The sequence below is a fragment of the Triticum aestivum genome, chromosome 5A (assembly GCF_018294505.1).
Source record: "Triticum aestivum cultivar Chinese Spring chromosome 5A, IWGSC CS RefSeq v2.1, whole genome shotgun sequence".
Classification (NCBI taxonomy): Eukaryota; Viridiplantae; Streptophyta; class Magnoliopsida; order Poales; family Poaceae; genus Triticum; species Triticum aestivum.
This window is the reverse complement of record NC_057806.1, coordinates 572712512-572731735: the sequence shown is the minus strand read 5'-3', so window position 1 is coordinate 572731735 and position 19224 is coordinate 572712512. Positions and strand designations below refer to the sequence as shown.

The 19224-nt window shown below is 47.2% G+C and overlaps 5 protein-coding genes across 5 annotated transcripts; 3 read left to right on the top strand and 2 right to left on the bottom strand.

Moving 5' to 3' along the window:
- Positions 1-1465: 1465 nt before the first annotated feature.
- On the top strand, positions 1466-1918 carry LOC123101578 (E3 ubiquitin-protein ligase EL5-like). The gene has a single exon (XM_044522962.1). It carries the CDS (start codon positions 1466-1468, stop codon positions 1916-1918), a length of 453 nt encoding a protein of 150 aa, XP_044378897.1.
- A 2194-nt stretch (positions 1919-4112) lies between these two features.
- Positions 4113-4853, top strand: LOC123107765 (E3 ubiquitin-protein ligase EL5-like). The gene has a single exon (XM_044529686.1). It carries the CDS (start codon positions 4118-4120, stop codon positions 4589-4591), a length of 474 nt encoding a protein of 157 aa, XP_044385621.1. The 5' UTR covers positions 4113-4117; the 3' UTR covers positions 4592-4853.
- Positions 4854-8267: 3414 nt separating this feature from the next.
- LOC123107764 (E3 ubiquitin-protein ligase EL5-like) lies at positions 8268-8745 on the top strand. The gene has a single exon (XM_044529685.1). The coding sequence runs from the start codon at positions 8272-8274 to the stop codon at positions 8743-8745; it is 474 nt and encodes a 157-aa protein (XP_044385620.1). The 5' UTR covers positions 8268-8271.
- Positions 8746-13824: 5079 nt separating this feature from the next.
- On the bottom strand, positions 13825-14865 carry LOC123107763 (uncharacterized). Its single transcript, XM_044529684.1, has one exon. It carries the CDS (start codon positions 14663-14665, stop codon positions 14072-14074), a length of 594 nt encoding a protein of 197 aa, XP_044385619.1. The 5' UTR covers positions 14666-14865; the 3' UTR covers positions 13825-14071.
- Positions 14866-16057: 1192 nt separating this feature from the next.
- Positions 16058-18905, bottom strand: LOC123104891 (uncharacterized). The gene is made up of 8 exons (XM_044526828.1): positions 18590-18905; positions 18409-18477; positions 18221-18250; positions 17543-17575; positions 17313-17383; positions 16831-16912; positions 16413-16502; positions 16058-16326 (listed from the first exon to the last, which is right to left on the bottom strand). The coding sequence occupies exons 1-8, from the start codon at positions 18674-18676 to the stop codon at positions 16282-16284; spliced, it is 507 nt and encodes a 168-aa protein (XP_044382763.1). The 5' UTR covers positions 18677-18905; the 3' UTR covers positions 16058-16281.
- Between the last annotated feature and the right edge of the window lie 319 nt (positions 18906-19224).

The following is a 19224-nucleotide window of genomic DNA, read 5'->3' as shown; positions in this document are numbered from 1 at the left end:
AGTGCAAAGTTATGCGCAAGTTCTTTTTAATTTTCTTTCCTCTTAAAGGAAATACATAATTTCTGTTACACTATGTGTAAATTATAGTAGAATGCAAAAATTGCACTATTATATGCTTATTATTTGCATATTCCAAAAAGTGCAATTTCAGTGCAAATTGTGTGCAAGTTTTGAAAGTTCTTCCCTTTTCATTTTCTTTCCTCTTAAAGGGTTTCATTCTTTCTTAGAAAACTTTATTGTTTTGAGTTTTGTTTTAGTTTATTCTGAAAGGGTTTCACTTATTTTTAGAAAACTTCAGTATTTTTATTTCATTTTTTCTTTCATCTGGAAGGGTAATACCAATGCCACGAATTCTTTCTTTCATAGAAAACTTCTTTTTTATTTTTTTAGTTTTTATTTCTTTTTTACTTTGTTTTAGTTTTGATTTTCTTTTCTTTTGTAAGGATAACATCGATGTCCCTAATCCATTACTTCTTAGGAAACACTTGTTTTTGGAGATATCACTATTATATGCTCATTTTTGCATAGTAACAATACATTTTATATATACACGTATGTATATATTTTTATATGTATAAAATAAATATACATATTGTTTGCCAACATGTGAGATTTTTCTTTTATTGAGCAAAGCGAATATGTGTGAGAGTGCTATTCATCGATCATCTACAAAGGCTTGTCCAACAATATATTAGAGCAGCCATAATCATTGTACAAAAAAGCAGACCCGCTTGGCAGTACTGGACTGCAGCTTGCACCTGTGCGTTGGGCTTCTGCTGCTGCAACTACCGTAACTGGACTGCCTAATTAATTAGGCTCGACTGAAACAGTTTGAGGTCAATCGACTGACCCAAGAAAAAATCAGTCGATTGACCAGTAGCCAGTCCCGCGAATTTCATTTGTTACGGTGCATCACGCCAACGGCTTAACTAATCGGGATTGGGTGAGAGGCACCCATGCCACAGTTGCCTGGGAAAAACTACTGTATTTGCATCGGACGATTTTGTCCCAGCTGTGAATTACTAAAATCTAACGGCCGCCATCCCTTCCTCCTGCTCACGTCTGGCATGCTCATCTTCTTCTCCGGCGAGGCCACACCGTCCACCCGAACCCGCCAACCTCGATTTCCCTCCAGGCCTCCACATGTGTCAGTCGTCGCCGTGCCATCGTCGGTTCCAGGTCACTCCTGTCGGAGGCCTCGCCGTCGCCGGCGTCCCCGCCGTCTTCGGCCTCAGGGCTTGGCTGCTCCTCCCACTCGTCTCTCGACGCGTTCTGTAAACGTCAGCAGAACCGTTAAGTTCATTATCAAAATGTTCATAACATCGCCATCAGTCTAGCTACCAACGCTTACAGGGCTGACTTGGCCGAGAAGGCTCTGGTTTGGACCGGAGCTCCTATACAAAGGCTGGAGGCTGGACTGCAGCGGTAGTTCGCTGGCATTGGCATTGGCCAAGGAGCGATGAGCATGGACCCGGAACTCGCGCTCCACCTCGAGATCGCCGCGGTGGTCCTGATGGCGGTGATCATCGTCGCCGTGGCCGTGTTGGCCTCCGGCGTAGCCTGCGACGACGTGGCCGGCGCCGCCGCGGTGCACGCCGCCGACGTCGAGAGCGCCCTCGGCGACGCCACTCTCATGACGTACGCTCAGGCGACCGCCGGGAAGAAGGAGAAGGGGAAGGAGGAGGAGCGGTGCGCCATCTGCCAGTGGGAGTACGGCGAGGGCGACGCCGGCGAGCTGGTGCGGGTGGTGCCGGCCTGCGGCCACTTCTACCACGCGAGCTGCGACGTCGACCGCTGGCTCCGGAAGCGCCATACGTGCCCGCTCTGCCGCGGAGGGCTCGGGCCGCCGCTGCCGCTGCCGGCGCTGCCACGGCCGGAGTGCCCGCCGATGCCGGCGCGGATGCTGTCTTCAGCTTAGTGTGTTTCCTTTCTCGACGGCTGCCTGTTAGGATTTGTGTTCTCGCGGAGTGCAGAGGATGCTGCAGCATTGCGCGCTTGCGCATGTGAGGCGGCTCATTTTGCAGGATGAGATTGTGAATGCAAATTATTTACTTTCCGTTGCTTCCACGTCAGTTACGAAGAAAATCATGCCAACAATGCGTTATGAAAATGGGCGTCTCACAAACAGGCGATTAGATTGATGTCTTCACAATATACTTTCTTAGTCCTATAATATAAGATCGTTTTTAACACTACACTAACGTCAGAAAACATCTTATATTATAAGATGAAAGAAGTAAATCACAAGCAATTTTAATTGATAGAAAGAAAAAAAGGAAAAAGTTGATAGCAAGAGCGAGCGATACGTCGAGTTTTTACCAGCACGTCGACTACCATCACTAACCAGAAAACACACCTATCATCAATCAGCATAATTTTTTTTTGAACACGTTATCAATGAGCATCTAAGCTGAGCAGTGTGGACAGAGTCTTTGAGTTGACTTTGAAACGTTCCAGCCACAGTGTTCCTAGCTTGAAACTCGAAAAAATCTGCATAAGTTGGATTTTAATAATTTAAACTTTTTGGCACCCAGCCCTTTCTCCAAATTCAAATCTGGGGAGAAACATCTGGTATTCAGGTGTGTTGCCGTGGTCTTCTGCACCTAGTCCATATGGTTTCAATCGAGCCCATCCTTTATATTTCTTGGCATGGATTCAGTTTACCTTGTTATATGTTGGATGGATCTAGGCCGAGCTGAGCCGAGCCGCGCGGCGCCGCCATCATCGTAGAAGTAGCATAGTCGATCAGTTTCTTCTCGATCAGCTGCAGCTGCTTCGCACTAGTAGAGAAAGATGCATTATACACTCGTCTCACTTAAGCCTTGTTTGTTTCTGCTTCGTTTGGATTTTAATCACACATGTGGATTCGCTTCATTGGCAAAACTAATTCACAGCTTGGCCACTGAAATACACTTTGATGTGCTTTAGAAAATTGCACTAAAAATATCCTAAATCCAGATTCAGCTTCACTAGCAAAGCTGGTTCCAAATAGTTGTTTGATTCAAGTTCTAGATTCAGCTTCACTGGCAAAGCCGAATCCGGTTCCAGAATCCAAAACAAACCGGGCCTATATGCGCGTCAGCTTGCTGGTGAAATGTAACACTCGCTCTTTGTTTCAAGAATTTTGCTGGTTCCGATACGAATTTGTTACGGTGCATCAAGCATCATGCCAACGGCTTAATTAATCGAGATTAGGTGATATGCCAACGGTAGATTTTCTCCGGCGAGTGCGTACCCCCCCCCCCCCCCCCCCCCCCCCCTCATCCGAAACCGTCAACCTCGACTCCCCTCCACCTGTGTCGCCCTTGCCTTGCCATCGCCGGTTCCTGGTCACTCATGTTCGAGGCCTCGCCGGCGTCCCCGCCGTCTTCAGCCTCGGAGCACAATTGGAAGGTTCCACGATTTTGCCAGTGTCAACTGCCACGAATTTTCGCAGTTTGTTTTAAAAGGACGAATTTTCACAGTGGAGTATGTATAAGCCAAAACGTTACTGTCCGAGCAAGTGCAGTATATGTACATACGGTTTAAATAAAGCGCGTTACTGCAATCTTAGTGCTTCTGTTTTTCTATGTGGTCGGCACGCCAGCGAGCGCATCAACTAATCATATGGTATTACTGTATGACGAATACCGGGGATAATCGTATACTACTTTCTGTCTTTTTGCTACTCTATGAGAGCATTTCCAATAAATGATGTAAAATACTCCCTCAAAGGCGGAGGCAGTCAATTGATTAGCAAACAGCTTTAGTTGTCATAACCAGTGAGGCTGTTGTAAATGGAAGACACGACGTTTTTTTCATTTTATTCTTAGGAGTGGCAAAGGGATACAAGTTACGCGGTAATCGCATCTTGATTCATTTTCAAAAGCGAAAAAAAGAGAGAGAAGAAGAAGACAATTGAATTAAGTCCAAAACCGGAGTAGTGAAGTGAAACAAGACAGCCGCAAGGGAATTGTCCAGTGGAAGAAGAAAGGCGGAAATGAGCTGAAACATTCTGGGAAAGCTCAACCCCTTTCCTACACACTACGTCCTGACTTGGCCGAGAAGGCTCTGGACCGGAGCGCTCCTATACAAAGGCTGGACTGGAGCGGTAGTTCGCTGGCATTGGCCAAGGAGCATGGATCCGGACCTGGCGCTCCACCTGGAGATCGCCGCGGTGGTCGTGATGGCGGTGCTCATCGTCGCCGTAGCCGTCAGGGCCTCCGGCGGAGCCTGCGACGACGCGGCCGGCGCCACGGGGAGCGCCGCGGTGCACGACGCCGACGTCGAGGCCGCCCTCGGCGACGACACGCTCATGTCGTACGAGCAGGCGGCCGCCAGGAAGAAGAAGGCGAAGGAGGAGGAGGAGGAGGAGCAGGAGCGGTGCGCCATCTGCCTGTCGGAGTACGGCGAGGGCGAGGCCGGCGAGCTGGTGCGGGTGGTGCCGGCCTGTGGGCACTTCTACCACGCGAGCTGCGAAATCGACGGGTGGCTCCGGAAGCGCCGGACGTGCCCGCTCTGCCGCGGAGGGCTCGGCCGGCCGCCGCCGCTGCCGGGGCTGCCGCGGCCGGAGTGCCCGCCGATGCCGCCGCGGATGCCGTCCTCAGCTTAGCGTGTCTCATTTTCCGACGGATGCTTGTTAGGATTTGTGTTCTCGCGGAGTGCAGAGGATGCTGCAGCATTGCGCGCTTCTTCCACGCCGCGTGCGACGCCGACCGGTGGATCCGGACGCGCCGGACCTGCCCGCTCTAGCCGCCCGCGCCGTCGTCGTGGCCGTCGTCGTAGTAACATAGTCGATCATTTGTACCCGATCAGCTTCAGCTGCTTCGAGCTTCGTAGTAGTAGAGAAAGATGCATTGTACACCTCCAATTGGGCACGCGCGTACGTCAGCTTGCTACCGGTGAAATGGAACAGCCTTTCTTTGCTCCAAGAATTTTACTGCCTCTGGTGCGAATTAGTTTTTGCGTCACGCCTGTTGGCTCGGCTCGCACGGAGCGAGTAAGGGCCCCCGTATGCGAGTCCAGTAGGTGACGCACCATGCAAGATTTTCTTGTGTAAAAAGGGGTCTGTCTAAGACACATCTAGATATGACATAGTTATATTACATCTAAGCTAATTTTTACTCTGTTTGTGATCTATTTTTTTATCCTAATTTTTTTTGTTTTTTGTTGGTGCATTATATACTTGTGAGAGCTTAGATGTGACATCATTAAAAAACATCTAGATGTGAATTAGACAAACTGCTATAAAAATATATCTTCAAGGGCTTACTCGCTTCAGCGGAGTGGAAATCCGGTTGATGCTTCAGCGGGAGGGAAAGACGGCTCCTTGGCTTCCGTGGAGCCCATGTGGGATCGACGGAGGTCCTCGTAAGAGAAGAACCGGGCAAGACACCGACTGTGTACGCCGGCGTTGCCTCGGCGGTGGCCTTCATAGTACTCAAGCGGCGGCGGTCTCTTATGTTCTACTTCTTCTCGATGACGACGACGGACGCGGAGGCGCTGGCCACCGACTCGTTGCTCTCCGTGCACTCGGTTTCTGTCTCTGCCTGCATGCCGCGGTCACAGGCACGGGAGGTGCGGTACGACGCGACGGCGTCGATGACAGTGATGACCCCACCTCTCTAGATCATGTACGGTAGAGGGGCGATTAGCTTTTTGGAAAGTGTTTCCTACGTGATCGCTCGTCGCCGTTCATCTACGTCTGCATCGTCTTTATCATCACCATGTCCACCGCCACTGAAGCTGATTGTATCGTCGCCGAGAAGAAGGTTGCCGAGGACGCCGTCGTCGCCACAGCAGCGGCTTCGTCATGGTCTACTGAAGGGTATAACTCGTTTGTCTCGCTCCTATTTATTTCTGTCTTAGCCATACTAGCGTTATACGTAGACTGCTATCAGCATAATATGTGCTTGCGTGATCAAATATCAACATGTATTTAATTCTATCGATGCCATGCTCATGATTTATTCATGGATTAAATTAATTGAAATATTGCTAATATACTCACCAGCCATGTCATCGCAGGTTCCTGGTCCGAGACCTCGCCGGCGTCCCCGCCGTCTTCGATCGGCCTCGGAGCTCCTGTGCTCCTTCCACTCGCCTGTGACTCTCTACGCGTTTTGTAAATCGTCAGCGGAACCGTTAAGTTGATTATCAAAATGTTCATAACATCGCCATCAATCTACCAACACTTACATGTGAAGGTGCCAGACCAGTTGACTTTGCCAGGTTCTAACTAGGCTACTCTCTCCTTACGACTTAGCTGAGATTCTTTCCAGTCGGAAGAGGAAGGACTCCGACCCGAGAGATGTCGGCCTGAAACGACATGTCACCTGAGTCAAAGAGCTCACCAGGAAAGCAACACAAGAACTAGATGTTCTAGAAGCGAGAAGGTTTTCCTCGAGCGGGGCCGGCCTGTGACACGATTGAAAAGTTCGACGATTTTGCTGCGAATGTCACCGTGGAGTATTTAGAAGCCAAAACGTAACTGTCCGAGGAAGTGCACTAGTACTACTCAGTGTGAGTTGACACAATCTTAGTCCTTTTGCTTTTCTATCTATGTAGTATGTAGTCGGCACGCGAGCGAGCGCATCAACTAATCATGTGGGCGAAATCCACGGATGCTAGGGATAAATCCACGAATCTCGTTAAGTTCTGCACCAACATACCCCGGAGCAAGGTTTTGGTTACCGAATGAAAATGAGGCATTTTTACCCAGGCACACTGGTAAACGTGGTTACCACGGTTACCGAGAAACATCAAGAATATCTCGAATGAATTTTATAGTTAAATTTTTAATTCAAATAAGTGAACGAACGAACATTTGAACTAGAGACTTCTCAAAACAGGAACTAGGTTGCTACAGACAGCCAGAACCAACTCTCATGGCATTAAGTAGATCCTACGACTTTACTATAAATCAAGTGTTTAAATTAAAAAAAGATACTTTTTTACTCTGTATGAAGATTTACCGAGGGGCACAGAAATACACAGTAACCATAAAAAAATCTGAAATTTTCAACCGGTAACCAAAATCTTGCCCCAAAGAGGTAGATGGATAAATCGTTGTCTTCCATTTCCTTTCGCCTTTTCGCTATTCTGTGACTGAGGCTCAATCGATTTCTATGCTCTATCTGACGTACTACAATCCATTTTAGAACAGTTCTTTATATGTAACCCAATGTGCATCGCAAGAAAAAAAAAACTAATGTGATAGCTATTTTGTTATTGAAAGGAATAAAAATTATGATTGGGTTTTAGAAAAATACAGAAGTCAATTGATGAACAAAAGTTTCGGTTGTCATAGCCAGTGAGGCTGTTGTAAATGGAAGACAGCGACGTTGTTTTCCGTTTCATTTTTGTTTACGAGATAAACTTTTAATCTATTCATCTTTAATCATAATAGTACAATAAATACTAAAAATAATAAAAATTACATCCAGATTCATAGACCACCTAGCGACGACTGCAAGCACTGAAGCGAGTCGAAGGCGTGTCGCTGTCATCGCCCCTCCCTTGTCGGAGCCGGGCAAACCTTATTGTGTAGACAGTCGAAAAGTCGTCATGCTAAGGTTCATAAAACCAACACAACAGAACAGCAACCGTGGCCAATGAAGATGTAGATAAGACGGACCTGAAGACACACGAACAAAGACGAACGACGAACAAATCCGAGCAAATCCACCAAAGCCATATCCACTAGAGACGCACCTCCACACGCCCATCGACGATGCTAGACGTGTCACCGGAACGGGGGCTAGGCAGGAAGATCTTATATTCATCTTTAGAGAGCCATCGCCGTTTCGCCTTCCTGAGTAGAACCCACACCCTAACAAATTTCAAAAAAAAATCTAAAAATGAAGCCCTCACACCTGTAAGAGCCGGGATCCACTCTGCCTCAATAACCTTAAGGCCATAGAAAGACGAGGCGGGAGGCTAAGAAACCCTAACTTATTGTGTAGGCGGCGGCTGGCTAGGTCTTCTCAGGCGTATGACGAGAGATAATACTGCGTGTTTTTTCATTTCATTTTATTAGGAATGGCAAAGGGATACAAGTTACGCGTAATCACACACTGATTCATTTTCAAAAGGGAAAAAAAGAGTGAAGAAGAAGACAATTGAATTAAGTCCAAAACCAGAGTGGCGAAACAAGACAGCCGCAAGGGAATTGTCGAGTGGAAGAAGAAAGGCGGAAATCAGCGGAAACATTCTGGGACCGGAGCTCCTATACAAAGGCTCGACTGGAGCGGTAGTTCGCCGGCATTGGCACTGGCCAAGGAGGCAAGGAGCATGGACCCGGATGTCGCACTCCACCTCCAGATCGCCGCGGTGGTCGTCATGGCGGTGATCATCGTCGCTCTAGCCGTCGCGGCCTCCGGCGGAGCCTGCGACGACACGGCCGGCGCCATGGGGAGCGCCGCGGTGCACGACGCCGACGTCGAGGCCGCCCTCGGCGACGACACGCTCATGACGTACAAGCAGGCGGCCGCCAGGAAGAAGGAGAAGGAGAAAGAGAAGGCGAAGGAAGAGCAAGAGGAGGAGCGGTGCGCCATCTGCCTGTCGGAGTACGGCGAGGGCGAGGCCGGCGAGCTGGTGCGGGTGGTGCCGGCCTGCGGCCACTTCTACCACGCGAGCTGCGACGTCGACAAGTGGCTCCGGAAGCGCCGGACGTGCCCGCTCTGCCGCGGAGGGCTCGGGCCGCCGCCGGCGCCGCTGCCAGGGCTGCCACGGCCGGAGTGCCCGCGGATGCCGCCGTCCCATTAGCTTAGCGTGCCTTCTTTTTCGATGCGTGCTTGTTACAGTTGGTAGGACTTGAATTCTTGCAAGAAAGCAGAGGATGCGCGCTTGCAGCTCAATTTGCAGGTGGAAATGGCGATTGCAAATTCTTTAACTTTCCGTTTCTTCCAAGGAAAATATTGTATTGTCACGTCAGTTACCAAGAAAATTCTATCGCAATGCATTGTGCAAATGGGCACCGGACAAGAGGCTAGAACCCCATCTCACATACGCCGATTATACCGATGCCATTTACAATATAGTAGTACATAAATTACAAGCAATTTTATTTGAAGTGTTTTCGAGAGAAGAAAAAGTCGATGCCAATAGCGAGCCGACATCGAGTTTTTGCTTGGGCAAGCAAAGACCAATCCGTCGACTGCCAACCGGCTAGTATCATCAATCAACTTCTAAGCTGAGCAGTGTGAGCAGAGTCGTGTAGTCTTTGCGTGGACTTTGACACAGTACTCCTAGCACCTCCCCTTGTATTTTAACTCTAATTAACCTAAGCTACCACTTAATTGCGTGGACTTTGACACAGATCGTGCAGGCGTCGGCCATAAACTTGTTGTCTACTCCTTCCTTCCGTTCCTAAATATTTGTTTTTTTAATTTTAAATGGACTATCATATACGGATGTATATAGATATATTTTAGAGTATAGATTCACTTATTTTGCTTCGTATGTTGTCACTTGTTGAAATATCTAGAAAGACGAATACTTAGGAACGGAGAGAGTATATAGCAACGCTCTTGTTTGAGACTCGAAAAACCAAGCAAACTATTTCCGCCCTTATATAATTAGCTCTCCAAACCACCTTTGAGAATTTAACTCCTTAAATTTTAAGAATTTGAACTTTTGGCACATAGTCCTTCCTCCAAATTTAACTTCCCAGATCACAAGTCTGCACAAGGCACTCAAATTAACCTAAACTATCACTTAATTAAGCTCAGCTATGGCTCTCCTCCTTGTCGGAGGGGATTGCGTTGGGCTCACGCCCCTTACCGAAGCCCGCAAAGAACGCCTCAACAGCAAGGTGCTGCTCAACCGCCTCTTGGTCGGCGTGGATGACGGCGAGCTCGGCGTGTGCTTTACCAAGGTGCTCCTCGAGCTCCCCCTCCTCGAGCTCACGTTGAACCTCCTCCCACGGCTTGAGCTCCGTGGACTGCGGCGTTGTCGACGTTGCCATGTCCATCTTGTCCTCCTCTTCCTCCACCTGATTTGTAGGATTGGTACCTTCGGAAATATTCCTAAGAACTGTTTTGGTCTTCTATTTTGGAAGAAAACCTCTATCCACTCAAACCTTTCGGTACATTTCTTTGTTTTTCCTATAGCATCAAAGACTCGTCATCCAAATTCCCGTGGTTTTCTAATCCTACAAAATTCAAGAGAACACGCCACTCCAACTCTTATGTTATCATGGTTCCTGCATTTTTAAAATTAGGCTGATCAAAATGTCCTCAATCTTCTATGAGTCATATGGTTCTCAAGAATTGGTAACATTGTAACATAAGATATCGCATATTTGTTGTAAGGGGTGATACTATGGAATATAGAAGGTACACATAGAGTGTGAGTGCAATCATGAAATCATTATAAGAGTGATAGAGGAATCATCTCATTATGTGCACAACAACCACATACAAATTAGAAAATAAGAATATAATTTTTTTTGAAGGTTAGGATGGGAAATATACCATTCAACTCTTAATATAGATTAAAACCATATCTTTCAAGGGACATTTTGTAGTATTGAATGATACACAACATATTAGCACAATCGTTGGGCCATAACGACACACTAAAATCCTCCCCCCCCCCCCCCCCCCCCCGCGCGCCCAAGAAAAAACATATTAAATCATATATAGTCCTTTATACAAGAAACATAATAATCACTTATGCAAGAAACCCACATGATAGTCATGTTGTAAAATGCATTTGGAATCCTCTTACCCCACTTGTTCTCCTCTACCTCCTAGGCGATTAGGGTTTCCGCCCCCCTTGCCAGTGCCGATGCCACCTACTGTCTATTGCATTCATTCCTTTTTACGGGTTACTGGTCCTTAATATTGTAATACTACATCTAGAGGTTGGGCTAAAAAAACGAATAAAAATGTAAGATATCCCTTTCTTTTCATTTTTAACACGGTAGTACTCGTTTTCCCTTCTTTGGCATTTGTCTATTGAGTTGAATCGTGTGAGTATTAAATGGGTGTGATATATCAAAGCATCTTTAGCCCTTCCTCTTAAAAGCATTAACCCCCCCCCCCCTAAAAAATAGTTGGCAGGATTATCACCCACCCTAGCCCTCCCCAAAACCTTTACTGCCCCCCCCCCCCCCCCCGCCCGCCCCAAAGTTTCTCTTACTAACCTACTCTTAGTAAAAATAAGGGGATGCTCATGACTCGGTTGGGCAAGACCATTGCTGGCACCTGCCGTCAGCCACCCCTTGGCTTATCCCGCGACCCCACATCCCCCACCCCCACCGTCTCCGGCAAAATTCCGACTTATTCACTTTTTTTTTCTTCCCCGTAGTCTCCCGCCATGAGCAAAGCTGCAATATGGGTGGAGGAGCACGCACAAAGGAAAAACATCACATAAAGAAGAACACATTGGCCAACGGCTGCCATTGCAGATTCTGATGAATCGTTCTATTTTGGACAACATGGTCATGCCACTAGGAGAAGAAGGAAGAGGATAAGAAAGCATTCAAACGAAGAACTGCCCAAACCAAGGCCCATGGAGGACAAAATTCCTCTACTTTCTCGCATTCGTACTTCGTGTTCGGTGAGCCTTTATAAAATTATTTTTGAGGATCATCTATCCCAGGCCCATGCTAGCCCATGGACACCGTCTACTGGCCAGAAGTAGTTGTTGGTCGCTTGGAAGGAAGGAGAGGAAGAAGGAAGAAGATGAAGTGAGGCTTACATGTAGGGTTGAGATCATTTGAGGGATTAAGTTTAGGGAAAAGATTAGGTGGAAATAAATTCAAATTTTAGAAAATTGAAGGATGGGAGAAGGACTAGAGATGCTCTTAAATACAATATGTTCTTGGTAGGTTTTTCTTTTTTGACAGAAGGACTGTAAAGGAGGCCCCTCCAGTAGAGTAATGCTAGACATACAAAGAGTTATGGGGGATTTACACGCTCGTGAGTTTTGATTGGATATTTGTGTGTGGGGGGGAGGGGGGTAGTTAGAAAGAAAGAATCCTAGTCAGCATGTAATTAAGTGTAACTCTTTATACGTTTAGCATTAGAGCATCTCCAACAGGCGCCGAACGCGCCGCGCACAAAAAACAGCTTTAGCATGCGCCCATTGTCTGGTTTGGCGCGGCGCGCAGCGCCCGCTCCAGCAGCCGCGCTAAAATGCAGCGCGCGCGCCACTCCAGCAACGCGCGCTCATTCTACAAACTAGATGTATGCATCGGAAGCATAGAAACTAGATAGATTGCATATATATTTTTAAAACAATATAAAGGTATTTTACATTGAAAACATAGATTGTATCTCTTTTGGTTCATAGGATAGGATTATCATAGGAATAGGAATCTTGTAGGAAATGAGATGACATGTATCTCAAATCCTATAAATAGGAATAGGAAACAAGATGTCATTTGGTTGACACCAAAGGAATTTTTCCATTGAGTCTAGGCTCTTTTTTATTTTCCTATGAAATGTGGAGGATAGGAACCAATCCTATGTAAGAATAGGAATCCATTCCTATGAACCAAAGGGCTCTAAAGGAAAAAAATCCTATAAGAATCCTATCCTCTAGAATTCCTATGAAATTCCTCTAAACCAAAGGAGGCCTAGATAGATTGCATAGAAAACTACTCTAAGTCGCTATCATCATTATCATCCTCGGCGATGTCGTCCGAGATATCTAGCCATATGTCCAACCAACGATCATCGTCTTTCGTGAAAAACGACCTCCCACCTGCTGCAACGAGATCGGGCTGCGCATTCGCCAATGCCTTCTGCCGACACCTGTCCAACCGCTCCTCGCGGCGCCTTCGCGTATCCTCCTCGCGACGCCTTGCCCAGTAGGCTCGTAGGCGACGTCCTCCGGGTGGCGCCGGCCCCACTCCGCCATGACCCGCTCGTCCTCCTGGGCGACGAGGAGGTGGCGCTGCCGCTCGGCGTGCTCCGTACGGTCTTGTGCCGTGTTCAGACGAGGCGGCGGGGCGACGTCGAGCGCCTGCTGGAGCGTGTACACATCTTGGAAGTTCATCTGCCCGCGCGGCCGGCCTAGGCGCCACGCCGCCGCGTCGTACGTGCAGGCGGCCTCGCGCGCAGTCCTGTAGGTGCCGAGGCCAAGCCGAAGATCGCCGGAGCGTATCTCCAAGTAGTAGCCGCCGTTAGGGCGTAGGCGGACGCTGCGGTAGCCGGACGCTCCTCGGCGGCACGGCGGCGCGGCGGTGGCGGGGCGCTGGAGCGGTGGAGGCACGTCGGTGGCGGGGCGCTGGAGCGGCGCGTGGCAGACAGGGAGAGGAAGAGGAGAAGAGGAGGCGTGGAAAAGGCACGTGGCGCGCGCCGAAAGCGGTGCGCAAAAAATGGCACGCGAGCTAGCGCCTTTTCGTGCGTGCGCGCAAACGGTTCCCGCGCGTGTGAGTTTCCCGCCACCGCTGGAGCGCGGCAAAACGTCCCGCGCGCACTAAAAGCTGGGTTTACCGCGCGCGCGTCTTTTGGCGCGGCCGTTGGAGTTGCTCTTATTGTCCTACAGTATAATTGATGCAACAAATTTAAATTGTAAGTAATAGAACATGAGGGTGGGTGGGAAGGCATGAGCCCCTTTCTAACACTAGGCTATGCCTTAGTCTGCATGTACTTGATAAGAGTTATTTACCTTACGAAGTGCAACGACATCCCAAATCGATTACCCTTGGGCGCGAGCAAACTTCACCTGCAGATAGACTTGCCGAATCATGTTGAGAGTGCTAGTTCAGTTGTATGCCTGAAACTCCACATATGAAGGTGCTATTAGTGGCCCATCTTACAACATTTCCCGTTGTTTTAATCATCTGAAGCTCATGTTGAGAGTGCTAGTTCAGTTGTATGCCTTTTCCCGTTGTTTTAATCATCTGAAGCTCGACCCGGCATGCTCAACATGACCAAATGGGATGCATGGGACGCTGTTAAAGGTCCATTTTACTTTCCAAATCCTTGCAGCAGAGCGTCACCGGTCACCACGCGTCTGCTAAAATTCTTATGATGGTAGCAGACAAATCTAAGGAGGGAGCCATGAGCGGCTACATCACCATCTGGTAATGCCACGAGACAACAATAACTAAGCTCTGTCCCGAAGAACACAAGGGTTAAAAGTACTCCTGGCCCAAGACTTTGCCACCTGAGAAGAGGTTGAGGCAGAGCAGGCACGCAGCCAGCAGCACGCCCGGGATCCACCAGCTGCCGCCCTCCTCCGAAAACATGGCGCACAGCACCAGGCAGAGCAGCAGCAGCATGTAGAACCCCAGCCCGCAGCCCCAGCCCGTCCAGTCACCCCCGGCCCCGCTGAAGCCGCCGCCGCCGCCGCCGCCGCCGTAGCCGTAGCCCCGGTGAGGCGGGTAGTAGTATATCCCAGCCAGGTACACCGCCAGCAGCAGCAGGAGCGCGGCAAGAACGATGTTCTGGATCAGGAGCATGACCAGCACCAGCACCGCCGGCACCAGGACCACCTCCATCTGGTTGCTGAGGAGGACGACGGCGAGCAGCAGGAACCCGGCGGCGAGGATGAAGACCATGGCATTGTCGGCCACGGTGTCCCGCACCTCAGTCACCCGCTCATAACACTCAAGCAGGGTCTCGTTGTAGATGACCCACCCCAGGGCCAGCACCACCATGAGGGGCACCATCGGAGATGGCCCGTGGCGGGCCGCCCCCCACGATGGCGAGGTGCCCCAGTAGCTCATGGCAGCCTCTTCGTTCAGCTTGCTCCCTATGTCGCTTCTGATCTTGCAGCTAATAAGTAGTAGTGGGCTAGCCGTAGAAGATGACAATATAAATATATAATGCAGGTTTCATCAGCTTCTTCTGGTTGCAACTAATTGTAACTACCTGTGCTTGTGGATGCTGATGTCTACTGTCCTGGAGTATAGTGGAGGCAGTGAGCCTACTTTAATCTGGTAGATGAACAAATCCTGGAGAAACATGGCATATAAATAGGATGCTTAAAGGTCAGGTCATATTCATGCATTTACAACACCATTCAATAATCAGGCTAAGAATGAGAAAATCGGCCATGAGTCATCAGGCAAACTACACATGTGGAAAAGCTGATTCCTGCTAATTGAATTAAGGAAAAACATGTCTCAGCAAGTACATGTATGTATCCACAACCTAGCCTGGAAGATTGAGGTCCACAAGAGAACTCAGTAGACTATCTTGATCTTACCTTCTGTGAGTGAACCAGTCAACTTTTGGCCAATATCACCACCACCCCTGATTTCATCATGCAAAATGAGAATTTCACAAAGACCTCAGGATCAATGGAAACCCACCCCATCTTACAGGGAAATAATTTTCCTAAAATTCAGACTTGAGACTGATCTCTGAACAAACTAACTATGCACGCAAAAGGCGAGGAGAACGCCTGCTTACTATACAAAGTAAACAGAGTCTGGATTTGCCTGGATGGTTGTCTTGGTGAACCCCAGCTTCTCTGCCGGCCAGAGTTTCATCTCCAAAGAAGCTGCTTGTGTAGAGCACTTGGTCACTTGCTGCATTCCCTTCAGACTCCACACCCCACCATGATTACATCCCAAACCAACCAATTTTAATCCCGTCCCTAGCTGCAATCCTTCTGTAAGTTCAATTCAGTTTATCATTCAGCATACGAGGGAGCTGTTCCTTGTATGTTTTTTTACACTACATGCTAGTAGCATATCAGGAGCAGCTAAACCTATGCCATGATTCAGATCAGAAATTTTTCCCTAAGAAAAGGAGGCAACAACTGGCACCATATTAGGGTGGAAATTTACAAGAAAAAAAAATGAAGAAGAAGAAGAAGAGGTAAAACGGCTATGCTATGGGTGTTACAGCAACCCCTCTGAGATTTCAACTTCAGAATCAAAATGTGTTCATTATTTCCTTTTTGACAGATTTCCTTCTACTCCCTCAGTAAAGAAATATAAGTGTTTAGATCACTATTTTAGTGATCTAAACGCTCTTATATTTTTTTACAGAGGGAGTATATAACTGCAGTAATTTGGGGAATACATGCATTTTTTTTCTTGGGATTTTCTCATTAAGACTTGGACACCAAAGTGAAAAACAAATGTCAAGGGAGAAAATGGAACCAGGAGTGTCATCTGGATGATCACTAAAGCAAGCATCAATTATGGGTGCAGGAAACAGGAGCCACAAAAATACAGAAACGCAACAGCTACGTCTTGCAACTCAGAAACAGAATCACGCTACAATTGGTTAGCACCATTGGTTCATGGGGGAGCATGACTCCTGACTCGACCTCCACTCTACAACCACACAAAGCTACACAGCAGATGTCTCTTGATTCCACCAGAGAAGCTCAATGGTCATCGTAGCTCTGACACGCAGAATTCCATTGCTTCAGCTGCAAAACAAGTCCCAAGAAATCGAATCAAAACAGGAAGGGTAATAAGAAGAAAGCACGACAGAAACATAGACCTAAAGTAAGACCTTCGTGAGAACATCTCTTGTGTCATTGAAATCCTCCCCTTGCTTCAAGGGTTCGATTCGGGCCTTCATGGCATTGTTCCTTTCTTGAGTCTGCGTTATGGTGTGAGCAGAAAGCTAATCAATATTAGTTTGAGACGAAGATAAATTGCGTTGTCGGCGCTTCTTAAGGTGACCATCATGTAACACTTACAGCAGTAACAGCACCATAAATTTTGTTTTTGTTTTTTTGTGGTGGGGAGGGTAACATGTTGCAACTAAATATCATGTTGACAGCAATGGAGTGATAAGAACTCAACTGCTATTTAGTCAAAACTTAAAAAAGACAAATTCAAAACTCAACCACAGGGCATGGAGTGCTGAAGGACCATTTCAATGATAAACTTAAAGGTTGCAAATCTGCTTTTCAGATGGATAATACCTTCTCTAGTAAACCTTTTAAACGTTCAATTTCATCCTTCTTCTCCTTTGATATCCTTTCTTTGATGTCTTCAATGCTAGTCCTGTAAACGAATGAGCTGTCATCTCAAATAAACTATATTCTGTGACTTTTAACAAACAGCAACAATTCAAGAAAAGATGTGCTGAATTTCCAGAAAGAACATCATTATGCATTTATATAGGCTCATAATTGAATGAGCTTTCATTCCAAGTGAACTGTATTTGGTTAACCCTGGACAAAGGATAATTCAAGGAAAGCTGTGCTGGATTTCCAGAAAGAACATATTCATGCATTTATATAGGTTTGGTAATGAGTAGCATGCACAAGAGAACCTCCACTGCAATTGCAAATCCTACCCAGCCTATCCATACCGTATGATCAAATTTCTTAGAAGATTAAACACTATTTAGAACCCAGAAATTCCACAACAGAATCTCAAAGCCAAAGGAAAAAGTTCATACTTGTCTGAAGATAAAACATCCAGAGTTTGTTCTTCAACAAACTGATCTACCTTGTCAAGGGCAGTAGCAATCTAAAACAATTGATAGTCATGTCATTAAACATTTAAAAATGCTGCTACAAATCACAGCATTTGTCGCGGGTGTTAATAAACTTGACGCTGATTATGTTGAGCCCAAAGGTGTGCTCAAAATCTATCAGCATCGTCAGGAAGTATTGGTCAAGAAATTACTTCTATTTCGTCGCACACATTTCGGAACTCCTCCTGCAGCATGAACAAGAGGAATCACTTCAATACAATGGCATTAATACAGTGCTGGCACATGCAAGAAATAAATAAAACATCATCAGGTTCAGCAAACATAACATAAGATATATCAGCTTCGTAGTTCAGCTGCATATGCAAAAGTAAACAAATTAAGCGCCCAGTCCGCTCAAAATATTGTGGTTAGGCACATGTAAAGGGATCAAAGGAGAGCAGATACTAGCAAAATTGGCACTACTAATTATGAATTAATCCTGCACTATATAGTTATTAGCTCATCGCCTTCTTTTTAACCATTGAAATGGTGTTTGATAGCCTAGACATTGAGTATGTCTTGCCATACCCCAAGGCGCATAGTAAAGTGAAATGACACTTTTGTGAGTAATTGCACAGTTTACAAGTAATACAATTCCATGAAAAAAGGACAAGACAAGGTGCTGGGTATTTCTGTTTCTGAAGATAAGATTGTGTCACCAGCCAGTTAGCACCACACATATCTAGAAATGCACGTAATGTATGTTTTTTTCAACATATGCAGGAGTTGATCAGCCAGTTAAACTCTGCTGAAAATTAAGTATTCAGTGCAGCCTTAGATATTTGCATCATACTGGAAAGTAGAAACCAGCTTGGGCGCAATAACTGTACCACAATGTTGCCATGCAAAGACTTGATCACCTGAAATAAAATAAAAAGGAAAACAGATCAGAAGTTAAGAGCTACATTCAGACACAGATACACAATCCAAACTTTTAATGGCATATTGAGTTGCACGTAGGGCAAACATTGTGAGATTTAGCAGTAACTGTGGACTGAGGAAAGATTGGAACACTCACATAGATGAACATTTGGTACAGGCGCTCCCTTTCAGCATCAGTGAATGATGGGAAAGCATTGTTAAGATCCTAAGATGCAAGAATAACACACGAGTTAATTCATCCCAAGAGCACATAAGAGGAACTGATCTGACTCACGGCGTGGGCCTGAAGCTTTTTCACTAGGCGGGAGGGAACCAACCTCGCGGGAGAAGGCGGTGAGTATGGAGCGAGCGGCAAGCTTGAATGACTTGTGGAGCTTGCCGTACGACCCCGCAGCGGCCGCCATCGACGGTAAGTTCAGGCGAGATCGAGGCGCCGCGACTAGGTTTTCCGATTCCGGTGGAATGGTGGGCGGCTCTGCCTAGATGCCGTCGGTTGCCTGCAATAAGAGGGGATAATTGCTAGGGTTTAGGGATGGGGATGGTAGGCGGTTCTGCCCGCCAGCGTGCAGTCGCTCCGTCTCTCGCAAGTTCGCCCCTTGGCCATTTTTTTCTCAGATCGAGGGAGGCGGAGAGGTTGACCTGCGCGGGGGGGGGGGGGGGGGGGGGGGGCTCCGGCGAACGTGGAGCAGCTGAGAGGAGAGGCGCGGAGGCGGCAGATCCGGCCGGCGCGGGCTGTTGGCGGCGGGGACGAAGCGGTGGCCAGGAGAAAGTGGACAACCTGAAAATGCGATGTCGAATTGAAGCATTTGAACTGGGTTGGAGTTGACAACTTTTAAAGAATAATCTTTTTTATTTTAATTCTTATTGCGAAAAAGGGCTAAGACCATACATTAAGCTTCACGCAACCTTACAAACGTCGTTATATAGAAAAAATAAAAATACAATCAAAGAT

Excerpts from the sequence above, each read along its gene's own strand:
- LOC123101578 (XM_044522962.1), top strand. The coding sequence starts at position 1,466 with ATGGACCCGGAACTCGCGCTCCACCTCGAGATCGCCGCGGTGGTCCTG.
- LOC123107765 (XM_044529686.1), top strand. The coding sequence starts at position 4,118 with ATGGATCCGGACCTGGCGCTCCACCTGGAGATCGCCGCGGTGGTCGTG.
- LOC123107764 (XM_044529685.1), top strand. The coding sequence starts at position 8,272 with ATGGACCCGGATGTCGCACTCCACCTCCAGATCGCCGCGGTGGTCGTC.
- LOC123107763 (XM_044529684.1), bottom strand. The coding sequence starts at position 14,665 with ATGAGCTACTGGGGCACCTCGCCATCGTGGGGGGCGGCCCGCCACGGG.
- LOC123104891 (XM_044526828.1), bottom strand. The coding sequence starts at position 18,676 with ATGGCGGCCGCTGCGGGGTCGTACGGCAAGCTCCACAAGTCATTCAAG. Across the intron at positions 17,384-17,542 it reads ATGTGTGCGACGAAATAGAA|ATTGCTACTGCCCTTGACAA; the intron begins GTAATTTCTTGA and ends CAATTGTTTTAG. Across the intron at positions 16,913-17,312 it reads GATGTTTTATCTTCAGACAA|GACTAGCATTGAAGACATCA; the intron begins GTATGAACTTTT and ends ATTCGTTTACAG.